General features: G+C 40.8%; 1 protein-coding gene across 1 annotated transcript in view; it reads left to right on the forward strand.

Annotated features, from left to right (window-relative positions):
- The window catches only part of DCBLD2 (discoidin, CUB and LCCL domain containing 2), a 45,142-nt gene extending 36,670 nt beyond the window's left edge, over positions 1-8,472 (forward strand). The window contains exons 10-15 of the mRNA XM_075727584.1: positions 2,915-3,062; positions 3,449-3,619; positions 4,591-4,684; positions 5,088-5,137; positions 6,822-6,959; positions 8,030-8,472. Coding sequence (XP_075583699.1) covers positions 2,915-3,062; positions 3,449-3,619; positions 4,591-4,684; positions 5,088-5,137; positions 6,822-6,959; positions 8,030-8,472 — 1,044 coding nt within the window. The remainder of the gene's footprint in view (positions 1-2,914; positions 3,063-3,448; positions 3,620-4,590; positions 4,685-5,087; positions 5,138-6,821; positions 6,960-8,029) is intronic.
- Positions 8,473-22,806: the final 14,334 nt, after the last annotated feature.

Genomic DNA, 22,806 nt, shown 5'->3' on the forward strand with positions numbered 1-22,806 from the left:
TCGTTTTTTTTGGAAAAATATTTGAAATTCTTAGCGTTTTTCAGGAGCCTAGAAGCTTCTCCAGGGCTTTCCTGTTGTCCTCTTAGGAAATAGCTTCTAGGGATCCGTCAGTACTCAAGAAAGGCTTTTCTTACAATTTTTATATATGAAAAAAAGAATAAAATGCTTGAATTGGGGAAAAAATGACAAAGTTGCAGTGTTGGAAAAGTTTTGTTTGACAGCACAGAGGCAAATGGGGAGAGAGTTTGATAATAAATGGAATATGAAAGTGATTTCTCATCAAAAAACTTTCACTGTATTGAGCTCAGAAGCAATTTTTTTTGCGCAAAAAATTAAATGAACAAAAAATACCGAGCTGCAGGTAAAGTTAAGGTACTACCATAACACTTGACATCAAAAGCTGGACTAATAAAAGCCATGAGTAAAGAAGTACTTTACTATTAATCCTTCTTGAAGATAATAGTCAGCGTTAACGATTCTTGTTGCCTTTGCTGTTACATGCTCAGCCTCAGAAACCTGAAGTGAGACTAACTTTCAGCGTTGGGCATCTATTTTCCTAATCTGTGACTTCTGCATTTGTTGCTCGGGTAGCCAGATGCAGCGTGCACCCGCTTTTAGTAGCGGGCACTGGCACGGCACAGCACAAACAAGGATACAGTTCAGCAATTTGGGCTGGGCGCATCCCCTCCAAGAGTCACCTCTGTATTTTGCTTCTCATTTGCATCTTTAACAAAAGAAGTAGTTCTCTGGTGAGACCTGTAGCTACAAGCCTGGCAGCTTAAGAGAAAAAAAAAAAAAATCACCCTAGTTTAGGGGGAGGTGGCTGTAAACTGGAACCCGGTCTTCTGCGTTCTTGCTATGTCTCATTAGATTGTGAATCCTTGGACACACAAACTGCGACTGCTTTGTGTTACTCCTTTATTTCCAAAACAACACCGTAGACTTGCCCTCGCATTCAATGTGTCTTCATCCGATGCTAGTAAGTGTATTTAAGAACAATAAGCTTAAATTCAGAGCAGGACAAATATCACCGAGCGCCATGTGCTTGTAAATCAGCACTGCAGCAAGCTGGGGAAGAACAGAGACCCTACACTTTCAAGGCAAATACCTTGTGTTTGCCTACCTAGGTTTTTAGTATCATGAATGGGTTAGCAGTTAGTTTGATAGCGTTACTTGGATACAGAAGAATGAAAATGCTGGTTAGCAATTTGTGGAAAAAACAATACGCTCAAACGTGAAGCGCTGCATTTACATTACCAAGTGATTTATTTTCCTGTGCCTAACTAAATTGTCTTATGTGTCTATTTGTAATCAGTCAGTGCTTTCAAACATGAAGAAAATCAATGCCCATGTAAGGACAAACCAAAATTCTTACGTGTAAGTAACAGTAATGGGGGCTCGTGTCTCTTTTGAGAGTGGAGACACGTTATGTGCATCAGGGAGCCCAGGAGTGAGCCCCTTAAAGGTCCCTAGGGTTGTTTGGGGGTTTTCTGGGGCTGTTGAACGGGTAGTTTCCTGGAATAATTGTTTTCATTCAAACCTGTAGGGATATTCTGGTCATTTTGTTACAAAAACTTAAATACAGGAGTGCAATACAAAAATCTCTACCTCGCATATCAGGGTTGAAACACCAGCGATCTGCACTGATCAGAAGTGTGCTAAAAACTCTTGACTGCTCCGTTTTATGCAGACACACCAGCTGTTACACAATACAGTCCTTGTCTGGAAGAGTGGCAAGGTGCTTTATTGTTTACCAAGGGGCGTGAGTGAGCAGAAAACTTGCTGTAGTATTTATTTTTCAGGCAAGCGTACAATTCTGTTCTGCATTATATCCAACGTGCTTTGCAGTACCTGTATCAGTGCTTTAAAGACAAACATGTTACTCGTTTGCTGTCACCTCTGTGGTGACACGCGTTGCAGTAGCACCCAAGAGCTGCATTTGCAGAGCCAAAGCCCAACTGCTGCGCGCTAGCGTGAAGAGAGTTCACTTCCTACCCCAAGACATGACACCGCACCAGCCCTCCCAAAGACGACGATGGCATGGCTTGCTGGGCTGGAGTACTGGGCCCAGGCTCTATATTGTTTTAAGCAGCTCGGTGCAAAATCTGTAGTTGGCTGTAAGTTTGTCAGTGTGCTTACACGGCATCACACAGTGCCTATCTGCTTACTGCTTTCAAATTCCAACCAGACAAGCCCGTTCTGTATTGTCGAATTTTGATGAGTTCTTTGTGTGCCAGGACCAGCAGCGAAGGACCAGCTTTAGCTCTCCCTTTATGCAAGGTCTGCGCCTTCCTCTTCCACAGCCGCTGGCTCCCTGCGAGCGAGGCGCTGAAGGGCGCTGAACCGGGATCCTTTCGCTCCGCTTGTGCTTCGGCCCTTGTAGGCAGCAACCGCTAGAGGACAGCGCCATTACGTACTTGACTGCCTCTCTGAGTGCTTTCTAATAAATGCCATACCCAGTCACGGGACAGACTGTGCTTAAACTATTAGGCTGTGTGAAGGCACCGCTTAATTTCTGCTTTCACATTGCCATAACTGCTTGAGAGAGAGGGATATATATTTGAGTCGTAAGTGCAAAATACCAAAAAGGACTGAGTTAGAATTATTCAGTGCCATAAGCATGTGAGATGGCTTTAACAGCAGGCGTTGCCTGGAGAGCATCGGTAGAATATTACACAGCACCTTCATTCTAAGTAAATAGTTGCATACACACCTTTATTTTATTTAGTTATATATTTAATAGGGCTGAGTGAGTGGAGATGTGCAGGCAGCAGCACCGTTCCGGGGTGAATTTTCAGGATTCTGCACCGCTTATTTTTCCTAAATAAAACATCCAAATTGGCTGTAGTTACTTAGTTGCTATTGCATGTGTATAACATAACATCTGTGTGTCTCTTATTTTTTTCTTTTCTAGATATTTCAAGGCAACACTGAATTGTACCAGGAAGTTCGCAATAATTTCATTCCACCTATTATTGCACGCTTTTTTAGGATTAACCCCGTAAAGTGGCACCAGAAAATCGCAATGAAAGTAGAATTGCTAGGATGTCAGTTTAGCATAGGTAAGGCAACTGAAAACCTTTCAACTCTGCGAGACAAGCAGTGAAATAATTTGGCAAAGATTACACTGTGGGTATCTTTTCAATGAGAAAAAAGTCCTTCTTAGCTCCATAATCCTTCCGTAACTGATACTTCTGAATTTCTTCCAAAGTTATTACACTGAATCTGGAAGATACTAGTTTAGGCGTAAACAAGGTAATTTAGAAAATAAGTGTTTCAAAAGACACCAGTCACTTGCTTTCTGTGTTAATTGATTCACGGGTTTTTTTCATTATATAATGTGAACAAAAGCATCAGAGCGAACTGTTCCAGCTGTCTTCTCCTGAAAAGGAAACATGGAAAACTACCACTTCAAAAAACTTTTTTTATAAATTCTTTTCCTCTGAAGGCCGTGCTCCTAAAATCACCATGCCACCACCACCTCGGAACAAGAATGACGACAAGAATGATGACTTCAGTGAAGACTTCATTCATTCAGTGAAGACTTCATTGCAGACAGATAAAACAACTTTCACACCTGAAATAAAAAACACCACGGTGACTCCAAGTGTAACCAAAGGTATCCACAGTTAAGCAGTAGAAGTGTTTGGGCAGTCCTTACGGTACTTTGGCATAGATTAAGTATGCTTTCTAAATTTAAATTTTCACAGTACTTAATGCACTATAGCAAATGATCAGTCTTTTCTTTCTAATATTTACCAGCTCTTAAATAGACATATGATAAAAAATGTACAGTTGCATACTGCATGCAGACACCAAACCAGTCTTCCAAGTCGTGTATATATGAGGTTCCGTCTTTCAAAACTTGTTCAAACTGAGTTCAGCTTTTAATTACTGAACAAATTTTGTCAGAAGGAGAAGTCGCGACTTGGACTTCCCTTCGGAATTAATCAGATGTAACTGCTTTGTTATTTAATTTGATAATTTCTTAGGACAAAATGCTTTTGACATAGCTAATCTTTTATGGAGCAGTCATGTTGGCATGAAATTCGAAAACCAGCATCTGGCATCATCATTTTGTTTATCAAAGAAAATTGTTGGAAAAGGGAGCAGGATCGCTGCAGATGTAGGCATTGGCGACGTGGCCTTTGGATGGCAGGGGACAGGATGGTCTCAGGTCACACGCAGACCCAGCACAGGCTGGTTGTGGTTAACTGTCAAGGTACTGTGGCATTTACTTCTTCTAGGAGGTTCAAACTGAGGTGGTTGCATATTCCTGGGCTCTTTTGGTCTTCCATGTTAAGAATGAAATACATTGTTCTAGCAGAAAAATCTTGCTTGTAGTAAAACAAATCTGTTGATCTTGATGAAAAACCTTGCAAAAACGCCAGCTGTGCATACATGTAGAAGAGCTAGATGTTAATTGACATTTACACTGTGGGAGCATCCAGCAGGGAAGCTTGGCTGGGGGATCTGGTGTGAGAGACGCTATACATAAAACTGATGTGCTTTACCCAAGTAATTTTCAAATTAAAAACTGATTTATGAGAAGCTCTTCTGTCTGACACCACTTAATTTAATGGCTTTCAGATGTGGCATTGGCAGCAGTTCTGGTTCCAGTGCTGGTGATGGTCTTCACTACTCTGATTCTTATCTTAGTTTGTGCGTGGCATTGGAGAAACCGGTAAATGAATAGATTAATGAAAGTGCTTTCAATGAATGTTAGCCTGGTGTGTGGGAAGGAAATGCTGCATGCATCGCTATGGGAACTACATGGTCCACACTTGTGGAAGGATTTTTTTTTTTTTTTTTTTTTTTTTCCCAGAACGGTATTCTCTGTGAGAAAACGTTCACTTGAACAGCAAGGACTGTGAAACCAGCTGTTGTAACTATTTTCATTAGAAGTGCTTTTACTGAAGACTGGTTTCTCCAGTAGCAGCAGACTGGTGATGGCAAGCCAGGTTACTGGTGCTTACACTTTAAATTTGAGGACCAGTTACAGCCAAGGTGATAGTTGCTGAGCATTAATTAATGCATCTTCCCATAAGCAGACTAGCTAAAATACCCCCCTTTTCTTTTTTTCACAGCAAGAAAAAAACTGAGGGCACTTACGATCTACCTTACTGGGATCGTGCAGGTAACAAAATGGTTTTATGAAATCCTTGACTTGGTGTTTTTGGTTTGATGCGTATTTCGGGTTGCAGTAACACAGACGATTTCCACTAGCAGAAGCTTCTCTAATGCGAACTGATGGAGGCATAGTGAACACTGAATTTCTTTTCTGGACAGACGTAACTGCTTCATTGTCTTGACTTTTCTCCAGAAATAGAAAATGCCTTGTCTCCTGCTAGAGCTTACAGCTTCAGATTTTTTTTTAGTAAACAAAGTATAGAACCTCTTAAATATACAACGTGAGGGGAAAAAATAATTTATGAGGAATGTCTTTATACATTTGATAATCATATATATGGTACTTTTTTTGGCCTGGAAAAAATCTTTCACCTTGGTGTATAATGTCTGCCAAATTTTGTCTTTCTTCATTGCCCTCGTAAGCACGTGGGCTTGTTTGCAGACCCTTTTAGGCATATTTTCCCTCCTACTGTCTTTGCCCAGTTAACTGGAGGTCAGACAATCCCACCAAGCAGCACTTGGCAAGTGTCCTGAAAATGCTTCTGCTACAGCATAAAGGGCTGCTGCAGCACTTGGGTTTGTACCGTCTGCGTGACCGTGCTTCACCTCTCTGTCCTCATGTTGAAAATACCCACTTCTCTGTGTGTGCTCACTGGCCGTTTTAAGTATGCCTTATCCTTTAGACAAGAAACTTTTAATGACCTTGTCTTCATTTATTACATGTCCGTTTCTGATAGGTCGCAGCATTGTCGTCTTAGACTATTAGACTCAAAATAGCCTGTCTTTGAATGTCAGTGATGGACGTGCCTAGTTTTTTTTCCTGTTTGCTTAAATGTCAGTGTTCAGTATGTAGGTCTGTTTTAAAAGGAAATGTGGCAAAATGCAATATCAAAAAAATGTTGCTACACTTCTCTGTGGAACCTCTGCCTGTCGCAGGCTACCTCGAATTTTGTTAAACAGCATTCTGTAGTTTCGAATCTCCTGTTTCTTGGGCTTTACCTACAGGATGGTCTCTAACAGCTGGAATGAAATATGTTAATGGACAGCAAAACTAGAATGGCTCTGGCTACTGGGGGAAGGGATGGGGGGAACCTAACAAAAGCTGCCCGCCCTACCTTCTCTCAAGAAAACGCTCATGACCGCGGTCACTCCTTGTCATTTCTGCTGAAGTTAAAAATCCTCTTCCTTCAGGTTTTTGCAAATATTCACTGATCAGCATTTTTCAACAATGTGAGTTAGAAACGTGACATTAACAGTCAGCAACCACAATAATTAAGTGTACTCTTAGGTTATAACTGAGATTGTCTAAAATGTTGGGTAACTATTTGATTTACAAATTGGAATCATGGCTGATTACCTAGTATTTATTTTGTCTGTTGTATTTTTATGAGTTTACTAATGTGATCAGTAGCTCTGGTGCTGCTGCTAATGGACATTCAGGGACAGGGTCACTGGCCTGCAGCAGTTCTGCAGGTGTTTGAAGGGGGAGCATTCAGGTGAGAGTAATGTTTTCACCTGCAAATCCTCAGTCTGCCAGAAAATACTAATATATCTTGTAACCTTAGGGTCATGCAAATACCTGCTACTACAAAATATAAGCCGTGATGTAAAAGTATTTTAGTAGCTTAAAACACAGTATATATGCAGTCTTAGGTGTTTGTTTTGTTTTGTTTTTTTAAATCCACATGAAGGATGGTGGAAAGGAATGAAGCAGTTTCTCCCAACCAAATCAGCGGAACATGAAGAGACTCCTGTACGCTACAGCAGCAGTGAAATTAGTCACCTAAGACCAAGAGAAGTCCCAACAATGCTGCAAACAGAGTCTGCAGGTACATTTTACTGGATTTGTGGGCTATATATAGGTACATATATGAAATGCCCAAAAATGTCAGGAATTGGGCTACATTTAATTATTTCCTGTTTGTTTCGGGGAACAGAGGAGAAATGAATAGTTCTGTTGATAAGTGCATTTTGTAAAATGCAAGCTTTTTGAGACCTGTTCTCGGTGTATCATAAAAGCATGTATTAATCGACTTGATGTGCTGTGGATAGACGCTTCATGCAGTCACTGAAAGTTTACTTGTACTTGTTCTGAAACCCCATAAACAGTTGAAGAATTTTTTTAGCCATGTTTTCATGCACTGGAAATTATTTCCCCCCATTATCTTTATGCACAAATCTGAAATGTGGCTCTTGGTTCCCTACACTGACTGTATGGATTAAATCATTCTTTTGATCTAGAAAAGGAGGAGTTACTGCTAACGGCATGTGCCCTTTACTTGCTGAACCAGTCATTAGAGGAAGATGAGTGACTGTGCCTTTGGTTCTGCGCTGATGTGCTCACGTCAGAAATACACAGCCGTGCAGGAATTACGGCTTCACAGCAGGCAGAATGACTTGTCTCTTTTTGCCTAGCTAGCCAGGTTTCTCACCTCCTGCTTTTGTAACTCAGACTAGCTGTTGAACTAAAACATCTCAGCTGACCACATGCAGGCTCCCCACCTCAGAGGACAAACCCTCTGCCCCAAGGACCACTTTTTATCCAAAGCCAGGCAGGATAATTTCATTTAATCCTGATTTTGCAGGGAAGCATGTTTCAAAAAACTTTGTTTTGAGGCAGATTTACAGCATGGGAAATTGCAGCTCACAAGGGAAGAAGTATAAACCTGAGAAGTCAGGATGTAGCTATCCTGATGGCTTTAACTATTGGGTGGAAATTACTTTTCTTGCCAAAGTAATTGGCACTGACGGACAAAGATGGACCACTGGTTTGATCTAGGATAATAATTTATGTGACACTATTGACAGGTTGCATTCAATGTGATGCCACTGTAAAAAAAAAAAAAAAAAAATCCATTAAGCCTGTGTTTATTTTGTTTTGTTGGGGCTTGCAACACAGAGTATGCTCAGCCGCTGGTAGGGGGAATGGTCGGCACGCTTCATCAGAGATCAACCTTTAAACCAGAGGAAGGGAAAGAAGCAAGTTATGCCGATTTGGACCCTTACAATTCACCTATCCAAGAAGTTTACCATGCTTATGCTGAACCACTACCTATAACTGGACCAGAATATGCAACTCCAATAATCATGGACATGTCCAGCCATCCCAGCACACCTCTTAGTGTTCCCTCCATTTCCACCTTCAAAGCTGCGGGGAATCAAGCTCCTCCACTGGTTGGAACTTACAATAAACTCTTATCTAGGACAGACAGCACGTCATCAGCACAGGCACTGTATGATACACCCAAGGGGCAGCCGGGGCCAGGTGCCGCTGACGAATTGGTGTACCAGGTACCGCAGAGTGTGGCCCATTCCACTGGGAGTAAGGATGAACTAAGTTAGCTCATGAATACAGTAGAATGATGGCTTGTTTTTAAAAGCCAGTTCCATAAAGCTGTCAGTTTCATTTTTTAATCGCATTGTGTTGATATTGTTAGTCTTAAATAATACAATGTTGAACCAAAAGATGTGGTGTTGGAGGTCTGGGAAACCAGTAGTTCTGCCTTTCCTTAAGCTGTATATATAATTACAGCTTGTTTCCTGCGAAACCGTGGACTTTTTTATTACTACTGTACAATTGTCGGTCAGACATGAGAGAAGAACTCTTCAAGATTAGCTTCAGTAATTCATAGATGTGAATGATAAATTGGGAGAAAGAGTTCAAAGTACGAAAGCCAATAATTTCTTGCTAATGGTACTATTTCGGGGGGGGGGAGAAACCCCAACACCCAAAGCTCCTAACTTTCTGAGATCTACATGTAAGCGCTACAGCTTCTAAAATTCATTTTACCCTTTAAAATGCCTGCACAACTTTGGACTTTAAAAACTACTATCAGGACTGATGGCAAAAATCCCCTTAACTTCATGGCATAAAATAGTTCAATTCTAAATGAAGTTATTTCAGCTTTTGTTCACAGGATTAGGGATCATCAGCTGTGTGTTCCTCAGAAGTTTCCCACCATTTTTGTTAGCCTTCCAAAACTAGAGTCTGCTGTCTGTACAATCTGGCTTCTGCCTCATCTCCTTAAGCCACTCAGTCTGTGTCTCCTGGATCCCTAGGAAGGAACAAGACTAAGTCATACAAGCAAGCTACATGGCAACTGCTTTTACATCTTCCCTACTACGTGAAGGCTACTCTGAGTAGCATCTGCCTTGAGTTCAGACTTCCCTGACAGTCAATGTGCAAGAAGCATCCAGGTGTTTGAGGCGATTGAATTCAGGAAGGTTCTGCCTCTCCCCCTGCCCCGCGCCCCCCCCCCCCCCCGGGAGTATCTGTTGTTGTGTGTTAAGATGGGAGCTTATACAAAGGAAGATATGTATATACTTTTGTGAGTGCTTAAGGAAGCACACAAATATTCTAATGGTGCACAGTTTGTGTTATACACGCATTTAGCACATACGGTACGTTTTAGCACAACTGAAAAACTTTGGCCTTACGGCTTTTCTTATGATTGTTCTTATTAGGAATATAAAAGATTGCAAAACCTTTCCAAGAGAACCAGTACTGTTCCAAAGAGTGTTCCATTTCAGAAGCATTTAACTGAACTTGTAGCCTTTGAATGTTCTCTACTGTGAAAACAATCCAGTCATTCTATTTGAGGTAACATAGACTAGTTTTAGCTAGGTAATCATGAAATGAAAACAATTTGGGTGTCTGTCTTGCCCTTTTTTATCTTGTTAGGAACAAAGCACAGCTTTTTAACCTAAGTAGTAGAAAAAACCCACAATAAAAATGCTTTATTTTTATTGTAACAGCACTGGTGGGAGGATGCTGAATTAATTCATACATGTGAAACCCCCTATCTACACATTAGCCCAGTTTTTATGGACTTCAGTGGTTACTGTTTGTTTCCGTGTTGTAACTCAAGTCAGCCTTGTGTATTGCCCAGGGTCCTTAAACTAGGTGGAGGACATCCAAACTAAAACTAAACTAAAATACTGTTCAAGAGGGCTGCCACCCTGTCTTTATACCAGTACAGTACCCTAATTTACACTTGAAAATTTGTTTGCACAGGGGCTGTATATAAACTCAGTAATCCAAAATTACTTGTGGCCTGTTCAACATGTAGAATGTGTTAGTACATACTCTGTGCTACCTTGAAGCCCAATTCTACAAGTTTTGATCATTCATTCTCATTCATTGAGGATGATAATTATTTTTAAGCCTAAATGTGAACGTAAGTAAGGGTGGTATATGAGACCCATTCATGAAAAAGAAGTTCCTGCCTATAGTTGTACTTTTGATGTTACTGCAACTTTTTCTGCTTGATACAGCTAATCTGCAATCTTTGTAGTTTTGCTTAAACAGGTAAGGAGTGTTCTTACCTATCAGCAGCAACTACGACTTTGAAATTATCTGAGCTGATTTTATCTGAAAGGGGTAGGAGGTTATTTATTTGCACTAAGATGTGATGTATTTATTCCAGCCAAGTTAAGAAACCTCTGCATTCTCAAATTGTACCAATTTAGGCTTAGACAAATTAATGTACCATAAAAATAAATGGATGTGTTCGAGTCAGTAAAACTAAGACTCTTGGATTTAATTTTTACTGTAGGCTAAGATGGTGTAGGAATTAAACAGTTTCTCTACAGTGGGTTATTTTTTAAGCAATTTAATGCAGTTTCATTATCTGAACAGCATGAGCTGTTGACTGAAATTCTTAAAAACAACCATTCAAGTCAGTCCCTCTTCTGAAAGAAATGGGTCCCAAGCTTTGCTCCTTGCTTTCAACGTGTTACCTGCTAGGGCTAAGAAGATAAGTTTGAATATGTAACAGTTGGGTTTAAAGTGTATGCTACAAACTGTTAAATATTGATTCCCAAATGTAAGTTGCATGACACACTTAAGATCAGCGTTCTCCTGTGTACAATACAAGCAGAGGTACATTTAATGGGTCTCTTCTACATGTGAAGACATACGGATATAAAATGTATTTCAACCTTGTTTGGCTTGAGTATTCTCCCAGAATGTATGTTCTTACCTCAGCATGTATTGTAGTTGCTCAGTATTTGTATATGTTGCTAGAACTTAGACTGTATAAATAGTGAGGGGTTTTTATATGTATGTTAAAAAGTATTTTAAATAAATTGTACATACATATTACTCAGTATGTTTGTATTTAACACCTACTTTATATGTAATTCGTTTTAGTTTGGCTCCAGCTCACTGACCCTTAGAAGTGGTAAAGTGACACTTACCAGAGCAATCCTCCTGGCTGGAGCCTGCTGCAGGGGCAAGTGGTATTTACCAGAGGGAGCTTCCCTGGAGTTAGCTGCTGGCAGAATGCCGGCTCTGGAGTCCTGTGTGGTGAGGGGCCAAGGCACGGCACAGGCAGCTGCCCTGTGTTCGTGTAATGAGAAAGTCAGGCTCTGGTCCTGTGGAACCCATTGCTTAGATGCAGAGACAATCCCCCCACCAGTCAGCACACCACCTCTGCAGTGGTAGAGGGATTTGCGCTAGTTTATTCTTAGCCTAGACCAGGGCTATTTTCCAGTTACTGAGAAAAAGCTGCTTTTGCTTTCAAAGCTTTTCCCTCCTTTATCTTAATTCTAGCACTGCAGTTCCTAAAACAAGGAAATCATAAATTACTCTTCTTTTGCAAGTAGAAGGTTAAAATTGGATCCTAAATGGCTCAGTCCTCTGCTTGTCAAACTGAAACATCCTTGTAATGTTACAAGCAGACTTGTCTTCAGAAAATGAATGCCAGTATCCTGCAACCATCCCTGCTTTAGTTGACCGCTGTTCCTGAGGGACTGCTGTGAAGTGGGACAGCCATCTGTGTAAAGCAGAACACCTGCCATTTCTTTACCTCTCTGCATCTTGTTAATTCTGCATGAAACGCAGCTTGCTGAAATGCTGCTACTTCACTTGGGCTGTCTCAGCTTCATGTTTAAGGTCTACCACATCTTGCATGATGGGGGCGGGGGTTGGAAACTTGAAGCAAAAACGTATCTAGATTTCTGAAAATGTTTCAGGAGCCAAAACCGCCCTACTTTTACACACCTTAGTGTGCATAAAAGTCTCCTGACATACTGGGTTTTTTGTTACTTTCCCACAAATGCTGTAGAGCAATAGCAAAAGGCCATGAGAAGTGCCTAAGTTAAAAGGCCAAGTATTCTGTTCACTACACAACTAGCACATGATTTCTAGGAAGAGAAGTTCCTGAAAAAGTAAAGCTTTTAATCTAAATGAATGAAATCTGTCCTTCATCCATAAGTGTTCAGCATTTGTACTGTTTTACGCTGATGAAAACAACGCACTTATGCTTGCAGTAAACTCTCTTCTCCTCCTGTACTGGGAGTGCACAGGCATCTCTTTGCAAGCTGGAAGAAACGCCTCTCACTCTACTGGACACTTCAGCTGTCTCTTAGTATTAAAACATCAATGAAATGCACATACTTCAAATGGGTGATGCTGACCTGTGAGGAGACTAGCACTAACGAACTGTGACTGTAGGTGCTATTCCAGTGAAAGTCAGCTTTGGGAGTTGTCTGTTCAAACTTTTCTTTAGGTAAGTCTTAAAACAGTTATTGATAGTGTAATCAAATATACCATGGTTCAACTTCAAGAGATGCACAGCTATCATGCTTATGAAACCCCATTATCAGTAACCAAATTCTGGTCTAAAAAAGGCATATAAACCTTGAAAAGCTTTCAGCACACCCAGAAGTTTATACCAACATCTGTCTCCGCTGCCTTGCAAAAGGAAAAACAACGCTATTTTTTTTGCACATGTAATGACAGTGCTGCACATGAAATTGGAACAAAGAACCCTACCTACATTCACGTTGGCAGAAGCCTAAAACAGCTTTTAAGTGTACTTCTGTCTGCATGCTGAACTTACCGAGGGCGACTACACAGTCTACCTAAACCCAAAGTTAAATAATGTGATTCTTTTAGCTTTTTTACCTTTGTATGTGGCTTTAAGCAAGACAGAGTTCAAAACAGTCAGGATGCAACTGAAAGGGAAAGTGGAAGTCTACAAGTCAGGTTTCACGCTAACACAATGCCACAATACGTTATTAATAGTCCATAAATAATTTTTAAGTCTTACATTATTTTCTAAGTGCCTGCAGTTCACTTGCCTTGGTCCTGAACGTGCTGCAGCTTCACAAGATTTTAGCTCTCCAAACGCAGCTTTTTGAGACAATGGGCTGAGTGCCAGAATCCACGCTGCTCGGGCAGGCTCCTTCATATTGGCCTAGTCTAGTACATGAGTCTTTCTGAAACAAAGGCAAAGAGAGTTGAATTTTATTAGTACAAAAGAATCCATACTTTATGTATCAAACATCTGACACACATCTAAAACAGCTGATGCAAATGCATGGATGATTGATTAAAATACTGCTTCAGAAATCCCAGAAACAGGTCTATTCAAGCCATTCTATAGATTTACTTTATAACCTCTCAAAAGTAGATTCAAAGATACGTTCTGTACTGCTGTACCTTCAGTAATTGTGTGAAGTTTTTGCCGCATCAAAAAACCCAAAGGCGGCCCTGTTACTGACAAAAATGCTTTAATTGTCACTTTAACTACCTCTGAAGTAGACCACACCACTAATATGTTTAAATGCTATAACTATTATTAGGAGAAATTACCAAAAAGTAGGATTTGGTAATGAAGTTAAGCAAGCCAAAGCTCTTGTAAAGAAAAATGGTCAGACTTTGTTTTAGCGTCTCAGCCGGAAAGCAGGATATCCAGCAGCACGACTGCCTGCTACTACTGTGGCTTACTGGCACTTCCACAGTTAGCGACCCACCTTCTGTGCCTGGAAACTCCAGAAGCCTGCTGCAGCGTCTCCAGGCACAGGGGACACAGGTGCTGAGGGGGGACTGCGCCTCACTGCCTGGTCATCTTCCAGCACCAAAACAGCCACTTGGCACCGCCACACACTGACTTGGGGAATCACAGAAGAGGTTTCATTTGCTCCCACAAAAAGCCTCAGCGGTATTCAGAACCACCACCAATAAACAGTTGAAGTTCTTGCACCGATAATTACTTCATTTCACATTAAGGCAAAAAGCAACTTTCAGCATTCATCTTATACGGCCTCTCCCACACTAGGAATTACTTTCTTACTGTTTCTGCAAGTTCTTGCATTTTTTTCTGTTGCACCAGTAGAAGCGCCATTGCCTGCTGTACAGAATATTAGTACAGGTATTAGTTCCCCCTGTAGAGGGAGGAATGCACACTTTTTTTTTTTATCTAAAGGGAGGAGTTATGCCAACTTTCTTACTACCACGATGCCTAGCGCAGGCATAGGAGAGGAAAAATAATTTGCTAGAATACATCCCCATTTGAGAAGAGCTCAGTTTGCGCACTATATTATTACCACTCCAAAGGAAGTGAAATCATAGAATCATAGAATATTTCAAGTTGGAAGGGACCTGTAAGGATCGAGTCCAACTCCCTGCTCCTCGGAGGACTTTCTAAAACTAAACCATATGACTAAGAGCGTCGTCCAGACGCTCCCTGAACTCTGACAGGCTTGGTGCCATGACCACTTCCCTGGGGAGTCCCTGGCCAGAGGTGCCAGTGCACTGGTTAACGTGTCAGCCGTGGAAACTTCCACCCAGCATCGACCTTCTGTCTTTTGTCTCCTGGTGCACGCTCTCCTCCAAAATACCCTCCAAAATACCCGATAAGCTGCTGCATAATGGAAGGTTCACAGGTGAGTTCTGTCCACTGCTCTGCAGTGGGAAGCACTTATTTGGGTCTCCTTCACCCAGCCATCCATTTTTTTTTTTGTTTTAAAAAAAAAAAGCTTGAAGACAATGCTCTTTCAAGTTTGGCTGAAATTGGCCCACATCTTTTGGCAAAGGAGAGGGCACAGGAGATAGACCATGCAGAAAGTCTCAATTCCCTCCAGAAAAGGATCTGAAAAAGCTCCATAATTAGTCAGTCACCACTTGCTTTGGTGCAAGCTAAGCATAAAAGTGCAGCCTCTGTCAAGGCTTCTTATGAACCTGCTCAGGAAAGGAAAGCAGGTGGAGGCAGAGAGAGTTAAAAAGTGCAGTGGAAGGTATTACTGTCACAGCACATATACTGTGTCTGTACTAACGGTTTTGAAAAGCTGGTCGTGCTCCCTGAGCTGTCAATCACTGCAAAATTTTGTAGTTCTGTTTTCAGTGGAGGTTTATAGTATCAACTTAGATGGAATAGTTCAAAAGGTAAACCTTGTTTCAACAGTTAAACGACATTCCTTAGCTGCCAAAGTCATGAAAAGCTATCTCTCTCACATTTCATTAACTAAAGAGGCAAGAAAAAGAGTTTTTCATAGCAATTATTAGGAGCAAATGAGGAATGGCTACAAAGAAAATAGAGCAGAGGGAATTTTAAATGATGAGGACCTTTAACATAGTAGTTTTTGTAGTTTAAGATCAAAAGGCAGACAAGTTTCACACATGCCTCTAAGAGGCTATAAAGTAATTAAGAGCTGGAGGTAAATAGACAAAAAAGGCCAGTGGTATTTTATACTCCTTCATACTTCAAAGTGAAAGAAAACAGAACCTTACTTTTAACAGTCATCTCTGCTCTACCATAGTAAACTCAATTTAAAGGAAAGATGAAAATTGGACAAACCACTGGAAAACTCGTCAGGACAAGTAAAAGACTTTAAAACCAGTGTGGATTGTTATACAAAATACACTATAAATAAACTGACCAGAAAAAATAAGAACAAAGGTCTTTTACCATTATCTACATTTCAAATTCTACCATTCAAGCTAAGAAAGGGTGTTGTAAAGGCGACAGGCTCTGTGGAGAGGAGCAGACAGGAACCACCACAGCACGAGTGGCAGAGATGCATCCTACAGGCTAGAGAGTGTGAAACCCAGGCAGCGCTGAAACCAAGCCTAAAACCAAACCGAAGGCTGAACCAGGCTGACACAAAGCTGACACCTACACCACGGGACCACATGGGATTTATGATGTCTTTATGTGTTTTGCCTTACTTCGTCATGTTGATTCTCTTCTTTTTATGTTGCTCCAGTTTTTTGAACTGAAAAGCCCTTCTGTCCTTTAGGGAGCTCACTGTAAGTAGAGGTCGAGGAAAATCTATCTCAAAGCTCCACCCCACAGAGGATCCCATCACAAAGCTGCACAATTTGCACGGGAACTGAAACAGGAATGTATAATTTACATTCACTGCAGTCTAGCAGATAACAGTACGTTAAACAGGAGTGCATACAGACATGAAAATAGTACCTGTCTTGAACTGGTATTTGATGTATCGTTCAATCTCATGACACAGCAGTGAAAATTTTTAGTTCACAGGAATCTTGCTGAGATTCAAGATTTGTTTTTAGCTCCTGCTGTGGACACAAAGTTAATATTCTATGTCAGAAATAACAGCATTATAAAACACATACAAAAATGTAAACTTATTTGTGTATGTAAAACAGCTATGATAGAATATATTCAGGATTAATTCAAGATTGCACTTGCAGAATAAAAATTAGAATACTCTCCAGACACTGAGACAAAATACTGCAAACAAGCCTCTGCTTTTTTCTTCAGGTTTTATGATGACAATTTTGGAACAAAAAACAAAATGGAGAAAAAAATTAAATCCCAAAGGAAGGCCCTAAGCCATCTATATTAAAAGGCAACTTACTCCAATGCCTCCTTCTGCCCAAGAAGACTGATTCACTGGGAGCAAAAACTTGCATTTTTCAGTAAAGCTCAAATAAATGTTTTGTAACTTTAAGAGACTTCCCAGCTGCAGTTTCATGCAACAAGCAAGCATTGCACTGGTCCAAAAACTCATTAACGTAAAAAGGAAGCCAGAACAGGGTTCATAGTTCTCAGCCCACGTAAGAGCATTTTAGCTATAATCCTGGAAAGTCATCTTCAGACAAGTGGGCAAAAAGACCTCATGTTACTGTCCTCAAAGAATTACTCGGCATCCTGTCTTAAGTCATATCTGGCACAATAAACACCATATAAATAACCATGCACCACATTCTTACAATATACAGTGTTTGATCCTATCTCACTATCTTAAATTATTCAGGACTCAAAATTATTTAGGAGATTCAAATGCTAATAATAGTACATTAATCACTAATGAAGAGCAGCTTTCCAAATACTCCCAAACTCTTCAGGTATAACACGCAGAAAAAGCAAGCTCCCCCCACTCCCCTGCTCTTGCATCCATAAAGTTTCTAAGGCTTCAAATAAGCAACACTTCTGGTGAGGACATTCTCTCTCCCAGCAGCAGCTAGGTCCCCAACACAATGTTAGGTCCCAATTTTGCAACTAGGTTCATGTAGGACAGCTTCCATACTGGTTTTGGTGGGGCAAGGTCCAGCACAGCACCGGGATAATTAGCTCTCAGAAACTGCTCAGGCAATATACGTTAGGGACTAAATATACAACAGGCTCCAAGGAAGCTCTGTTGTAACTGCCAAAAGGGAAGTTTTTTTGTGTGTGTGTGCTTGCTAAGTCCTGGTTGTTTCTTGCTCTTTACAGTGTCTTGTTTTTTATATCACTCCTCCTCCTTTTATACCTACCTAACATCAACCCTTCCATTACTAGCCTAGATGGTGAGCAGCCTAGCTTATTTTTTACATTTCTGAAGGTATTTATAAGCATGTACTACATTGCTGTAATAAACCATGGGGCACTTGGTTAACACCAAACACTTAAAGCACTCCTCCAGCAGCATGGACTTCCAGAATTTTCAAGAGCTGTCTTCCAGCCCAGCTTTTTGGTAATCACAGCAAACCATAATACAGTGTTATTTTGACAGTTATTTTAATTTCCCAAAATGAAATGGGATCAAAATCCAGTACTTTGATGTAAAGGAAAAAACCCCAACATCTTAACAAAATTCCAGTTCCTAACAGCAGATTATAACCAATGATGTTTCAATTATGTTTTCACAGCAAAATAAAAACAATTTACAGTTCTATGGATATTTTACAGCATTTTTTCAACACAGTAGAGGCAGATGAAACCATATACACAAAGAACTGGTCTCCTACATAAAGCAAACAAAAAAGTGCTGATTATTAAACCAAACTTCTCTCATAAAACTAGACCTCCGCTGGCAGTATTCCCACTGTAGTCCCACAGTATTCCTAACAGTGGCAGATACTAAATTTGTCAGTATCAAGAGGCTGAAACCATTATTCCTTATTCCAAAAGTTTCAATGTTTTCTGCATCTGTATCAGATTTTAAACTCATGCAATAATGAAACAAACAGCCACATGATATCCAGTACCAATAAAGCTGCCTGCAAAAATGAGTTCCCACTGAGCTGACTTCAAAGACCACTCAAAATACAACTATATTACTATTTTCAAAACTTCTGCATATTTCCAAATTTGGCTTTTTATAAGGCATGTGTATGACTTAGCATTAAAAAATTCCAAGAATATTTTTTCTGTAAGTCATTATACCAGCACTCTAATAAATTAAAAAAAGATATCCCTCCTTAATGTCAGCTGTAGATGATGCTATCACCTTTTTGCTTTCTGTAATGCCAACAGAATTTGGACACCAACAGACTCTAACATATATTGGTATCGCTAATCTTTTGTCAGTATAGCTAGTCTTTTTCCTTAACATATATCTGTGCATTTGAGACACTTACTTATCTCTCAGTCTCCACCACCAATGACTTCTCTGATTTATCAGTCTGCAGGATAGGTGCATTACAGTTCGAATGACTAGGTCCAACTACATACCTGTTGAATTCTCCTTCATAAATGACAGTTTAAAAACTCTCTAGTGATGAATTACTTTGTTGGTACAAACAGAGAGGGGTACAAAGAAGCTGTTTTCCTGTGGGAACAACATTACTATACCTTAATTTAAGGATTTTTTTTTTAAGGAAAAATTAACTAGTAATGAAATGTCAGACTTATGCAGGAGCTTGGATGCAGGACTTCTCAGAGCCAGCAGACCAACATGTAAGAGTTCTGAGAAGCTGTATGTACAATTTTATGCTATTTCAATGAGGTTTTTTCCCTTTCATTCTGCATTATAAGTTATATTTGACAAATTATTGTACAATATTATACAACTATTTTCAAGTTCTGCAGTTCAAACACAAATAATTTCAGAAGATTTTCATTCATGTAGTTAAAAAAAAAATGCTACCTGGCATACCTTTTTGCTTGTCTTCAGACTTTGCTTGAGTATAACCTGAGATGGTCTGCATGTCTTCTAAGCATGAGGCTTCATACAGAACCAAACAGAAATTTAACATTAAAAAAAAAAAAGTTGATTTTCTTTAACTGATCATTTTTCTATAAACACAAGCACCAAGAATGTATTTACAATACTTGTTTATCTAGTTATATGTAGTTATATGTAGTTCTATTTCAAGATAGTGCTACAAAGTTTTGCAAAATAAAAACAAGTCTTTATTCTCACTAACTTGGGGAAAAACATAATGTGAAACCACATTTTCTTCTGTACAAACCAGTTATATAAAAATACCACTGTCTTAATCAGGTTTTCTCCAGTACACTTGCAAGACAGTTTTGCGATTAACTGAAGTTTATTTCTTCACAGCATTGACAACTCCATGGAAACAAAACAAGTGGATTCTATTACCAGCTACTTTGAGGTTGATTAGCAAAGACCTTGATTGTATAATCTAAATATGCAATGGTAAATACTTATAAAAGACCCTACTGAGTCAAATTTAAAATTGCCTGAATTCTGAATGTGGGTTATTTCAGCTCTAAACAAAAATAAAATTTTTGCTTTCATATCAAGTAAGTGAGGTATTATTCAGCTCAGAACATCATTACTTATACAAAAAAAGCATTTTATTCTTATATTATTACAAGAAATTACTGTACATCTTTTTATCAACATACCTGTTTTCAGATGAAAACTGTATTCAAAAGGCCTTAAAAATAAGTGAACCACAGACTTCCAATTTTTTCTATTAGAGAAGGAAAGCACAAATGCCTGGCAAATGCCTGGGATCAATCCAGCATTTTCCTCTCAGGCACTTTATTGATCAGTGAGGATCACACATGGTATGTGTGAACTGAGTTGGAAGGAAGCATACGGTTTTTTAGGCCTACAAAACAAAACAATTTCCCTGATTCTGTTCTAGTAAAGAATAAATTGTGACCAAATGTGCCTCTCATATAAAGGCACCTGGAACAATTGAAATGGATGCAGACATGTGGATGTAGTAATGTCAATCTCAACTTAGAAGATACCAGATTAGGCATGGTGCATGGGTTGGGATGCAGTTGTCACATTGCATCATCTTCTATTTGCCTAGTTTTTATGCTTTGACTTGTTTTTACTCTTTCCTAGCACATGGCTGGCATTGGAAGCTGGTACGAAGCTAGATGAACCCAGTCAAGGTTGTTTTTATGTTACTAATGCTGCCCAGCGCTACTTGTGATTTGGCGGTCCCTGGGCTTGCTATCACAGTGGCTGCTCACACACAGAGGGTCCAAAAAAAGCTGCTGACCATGCTAAGAAATGCACAAATAAGTAAAAAAGAAAGGAACTGTACTTCATTCATACAGACACAGTGCTGAAGCAGGTTTGATCCAACACTGGGATCTCTTCCAAGGCCACAAATACCACAGATTCCCACATGGGAAACTTGTGAGCCCTGGTACACAAGCATGAAGTGTTTGGCATGTAAGCGCTCCACTGCAGGTTCAGGTGAGACCCAGACCAACGTCCACTCACAGCTGCCAGGCGTGCTAGCAAAGGTAACATGGACAAAGCACCAGCTCCAAAGAGCTCTTTCTGAATCCAGTGTGATGAGGCAGTGCTTTCACAAAAACACGTCCCCCGGAAGGCCCACAGGGAGCCGGCTGAGTCCCTCGGGCCCAGCAGCTTCAAGCCGGCCTCGGCCCTGCCGCAACCACAGCCCACCCGCTGACCTGGTGAGGGCGGGCTGGCGGCAGCGTCCTCTCGCCTCAGGCCGGCCCGGAGAGAAGGCTCCGGCGGGGCCGGGGGCCCCGTTGTTCTGGGGCCGCCTCCACAGCCACGCGCCGACCGTTACCGCGCTGCGGTGGCCTCGCGCTCAACCGCCTGCCCCCCCACCTGCTCGAGGTACGTTACTCTACAGCCGTTGCCGCGAGCGGCAAGTCCCACCCCCAGCCAGCTCCTCGGGGCCCCATTGGCTGCATCGAGCAACTCGCCTCCCGCCCGCTGCCCACCGATTGGCTCAGGCCGCCGCCGATCAGTGCGAGAACCCGACCCCCGGCGACGGCGCCGCGCCAGGCGGCTCACCTGGCCCTCTCAGGGCGGGCGAGCAAGAAATCGCGAATTAACCAAAATAAAGATACGCTGGCCAAACCGGCGGGAAGCTGGAGGATGGCAAAGGATCCTACTGCCAGAAACACGCACGGGATGTGCCAGATAAACCGGCAGCAGATAATCTGCAACTCACCTCTGAAAGGTGGCGCTTACAGGACACCCTGTGGTAACGGTCAGCCGTATCTCAGGGGAACAAACGCCACTTGCTGACAGCTCCTGAATTTCTTAAGTCTTTCATCTGATAAAACTTACCTTGCAGGGAGGGACTAAGATGACGCCAATTTCTTCCCTGCTGTTATGTCAGTCCCATTAGGGAGGTGTAAGTTTTGGACAAGGCCAGCATCCGCTAACCACATTTTCCTAGTACAATCTAGCGTCTTTACTCTTAGCACAGTGAAGTCTAAAGAACAAGTATGCTAAAGACTCCAATACACGAGACTTGCCACTTCCATCAGTTTCCAAGGAAGTCATGCTCTGTCTGCCTGTATCCCCCCCAAAATAACTTTGGAGTAACATTTGAGGAAAACCTGCCAATGCGTCAGTGATGTTACAGTTGTTACAAGTTTTATGAAACCAGAAGTGAACAAGAGTGCAGACAATGTCACAAATACATGGCTCAGGCTACCTCTACATAAGCCTCCTTGCGTAAGAGCTACTGACTCGCCACCTACAAAAGAAGTAAAGCCCAGGATCCAAAATGGGGACAACTCAATTAACTTTGGTACACTCCTGAAACTTTAAAATTATACCCACCCTGTAGGAAGGGAACACTTTCCCCCCAGAACTCAGCATTATTGAACTGACGTCATTATGGGAAATAATCTTTCAACAGCTGAGAAAACTTAAAATTACACCTGACACATTCATACTTCATTTCTTTCTATGACATGATCACTATCACCTGTTAGGTAGAGATGAGAATTCCTGACAAAACAGTTAAGTTTCAGGGCAAATCCCAAATTCAAAAACTTAGCCTATTTACTTATGCTGTGTGAGACATTCCATTTCAATCAAAACCCCCAAAAAGCCAAAAATTATGAGAATGCCCAACAGGCTTGTGCTCTGTCTTCTAATTTTCTTACCTCCCTTTGAACAGCAACTCTTGACCTTTTCAGTTAAGACTTGGCTTTCCACTGGTTGCCTGAGGTGAAGTTATGAACTCAGAAATCTGAATGAAAAATTCCTCAGGCTACAGCCTAAAACCCATTGGCACAATGACAGTTTATACATCTGTTAAGCAATTCTTGTATTTAATTCATTTTATCAGTAACAAAAATATGCAAAGATAAAATCTTATCCATAGCTTTACTTATTAGCTCATCACCTTTGTTTGGGATCAATGCCTTTTTTTATGATTAACTGCAAAGCCAGAAATGACAGTGCATGAAGCAAGCTTGTTCAAAGACTTTCTGTGATCACTGC

Source organism: Pelecanus crispus, chromosome 1 (assembly GCF_030463565.1).
Source record: "Pelecanus crispus isolate bPelCri1 chromosome 1, bPelCri1.pri, whole genome shotgun sequence".
NCBI classification, from domain to species: Eukaryota; Metazoa; Chordata; class Aves; order Pelecaniformes; family Pelecanidae; genus Pelecanus; species Pelecanus crispus.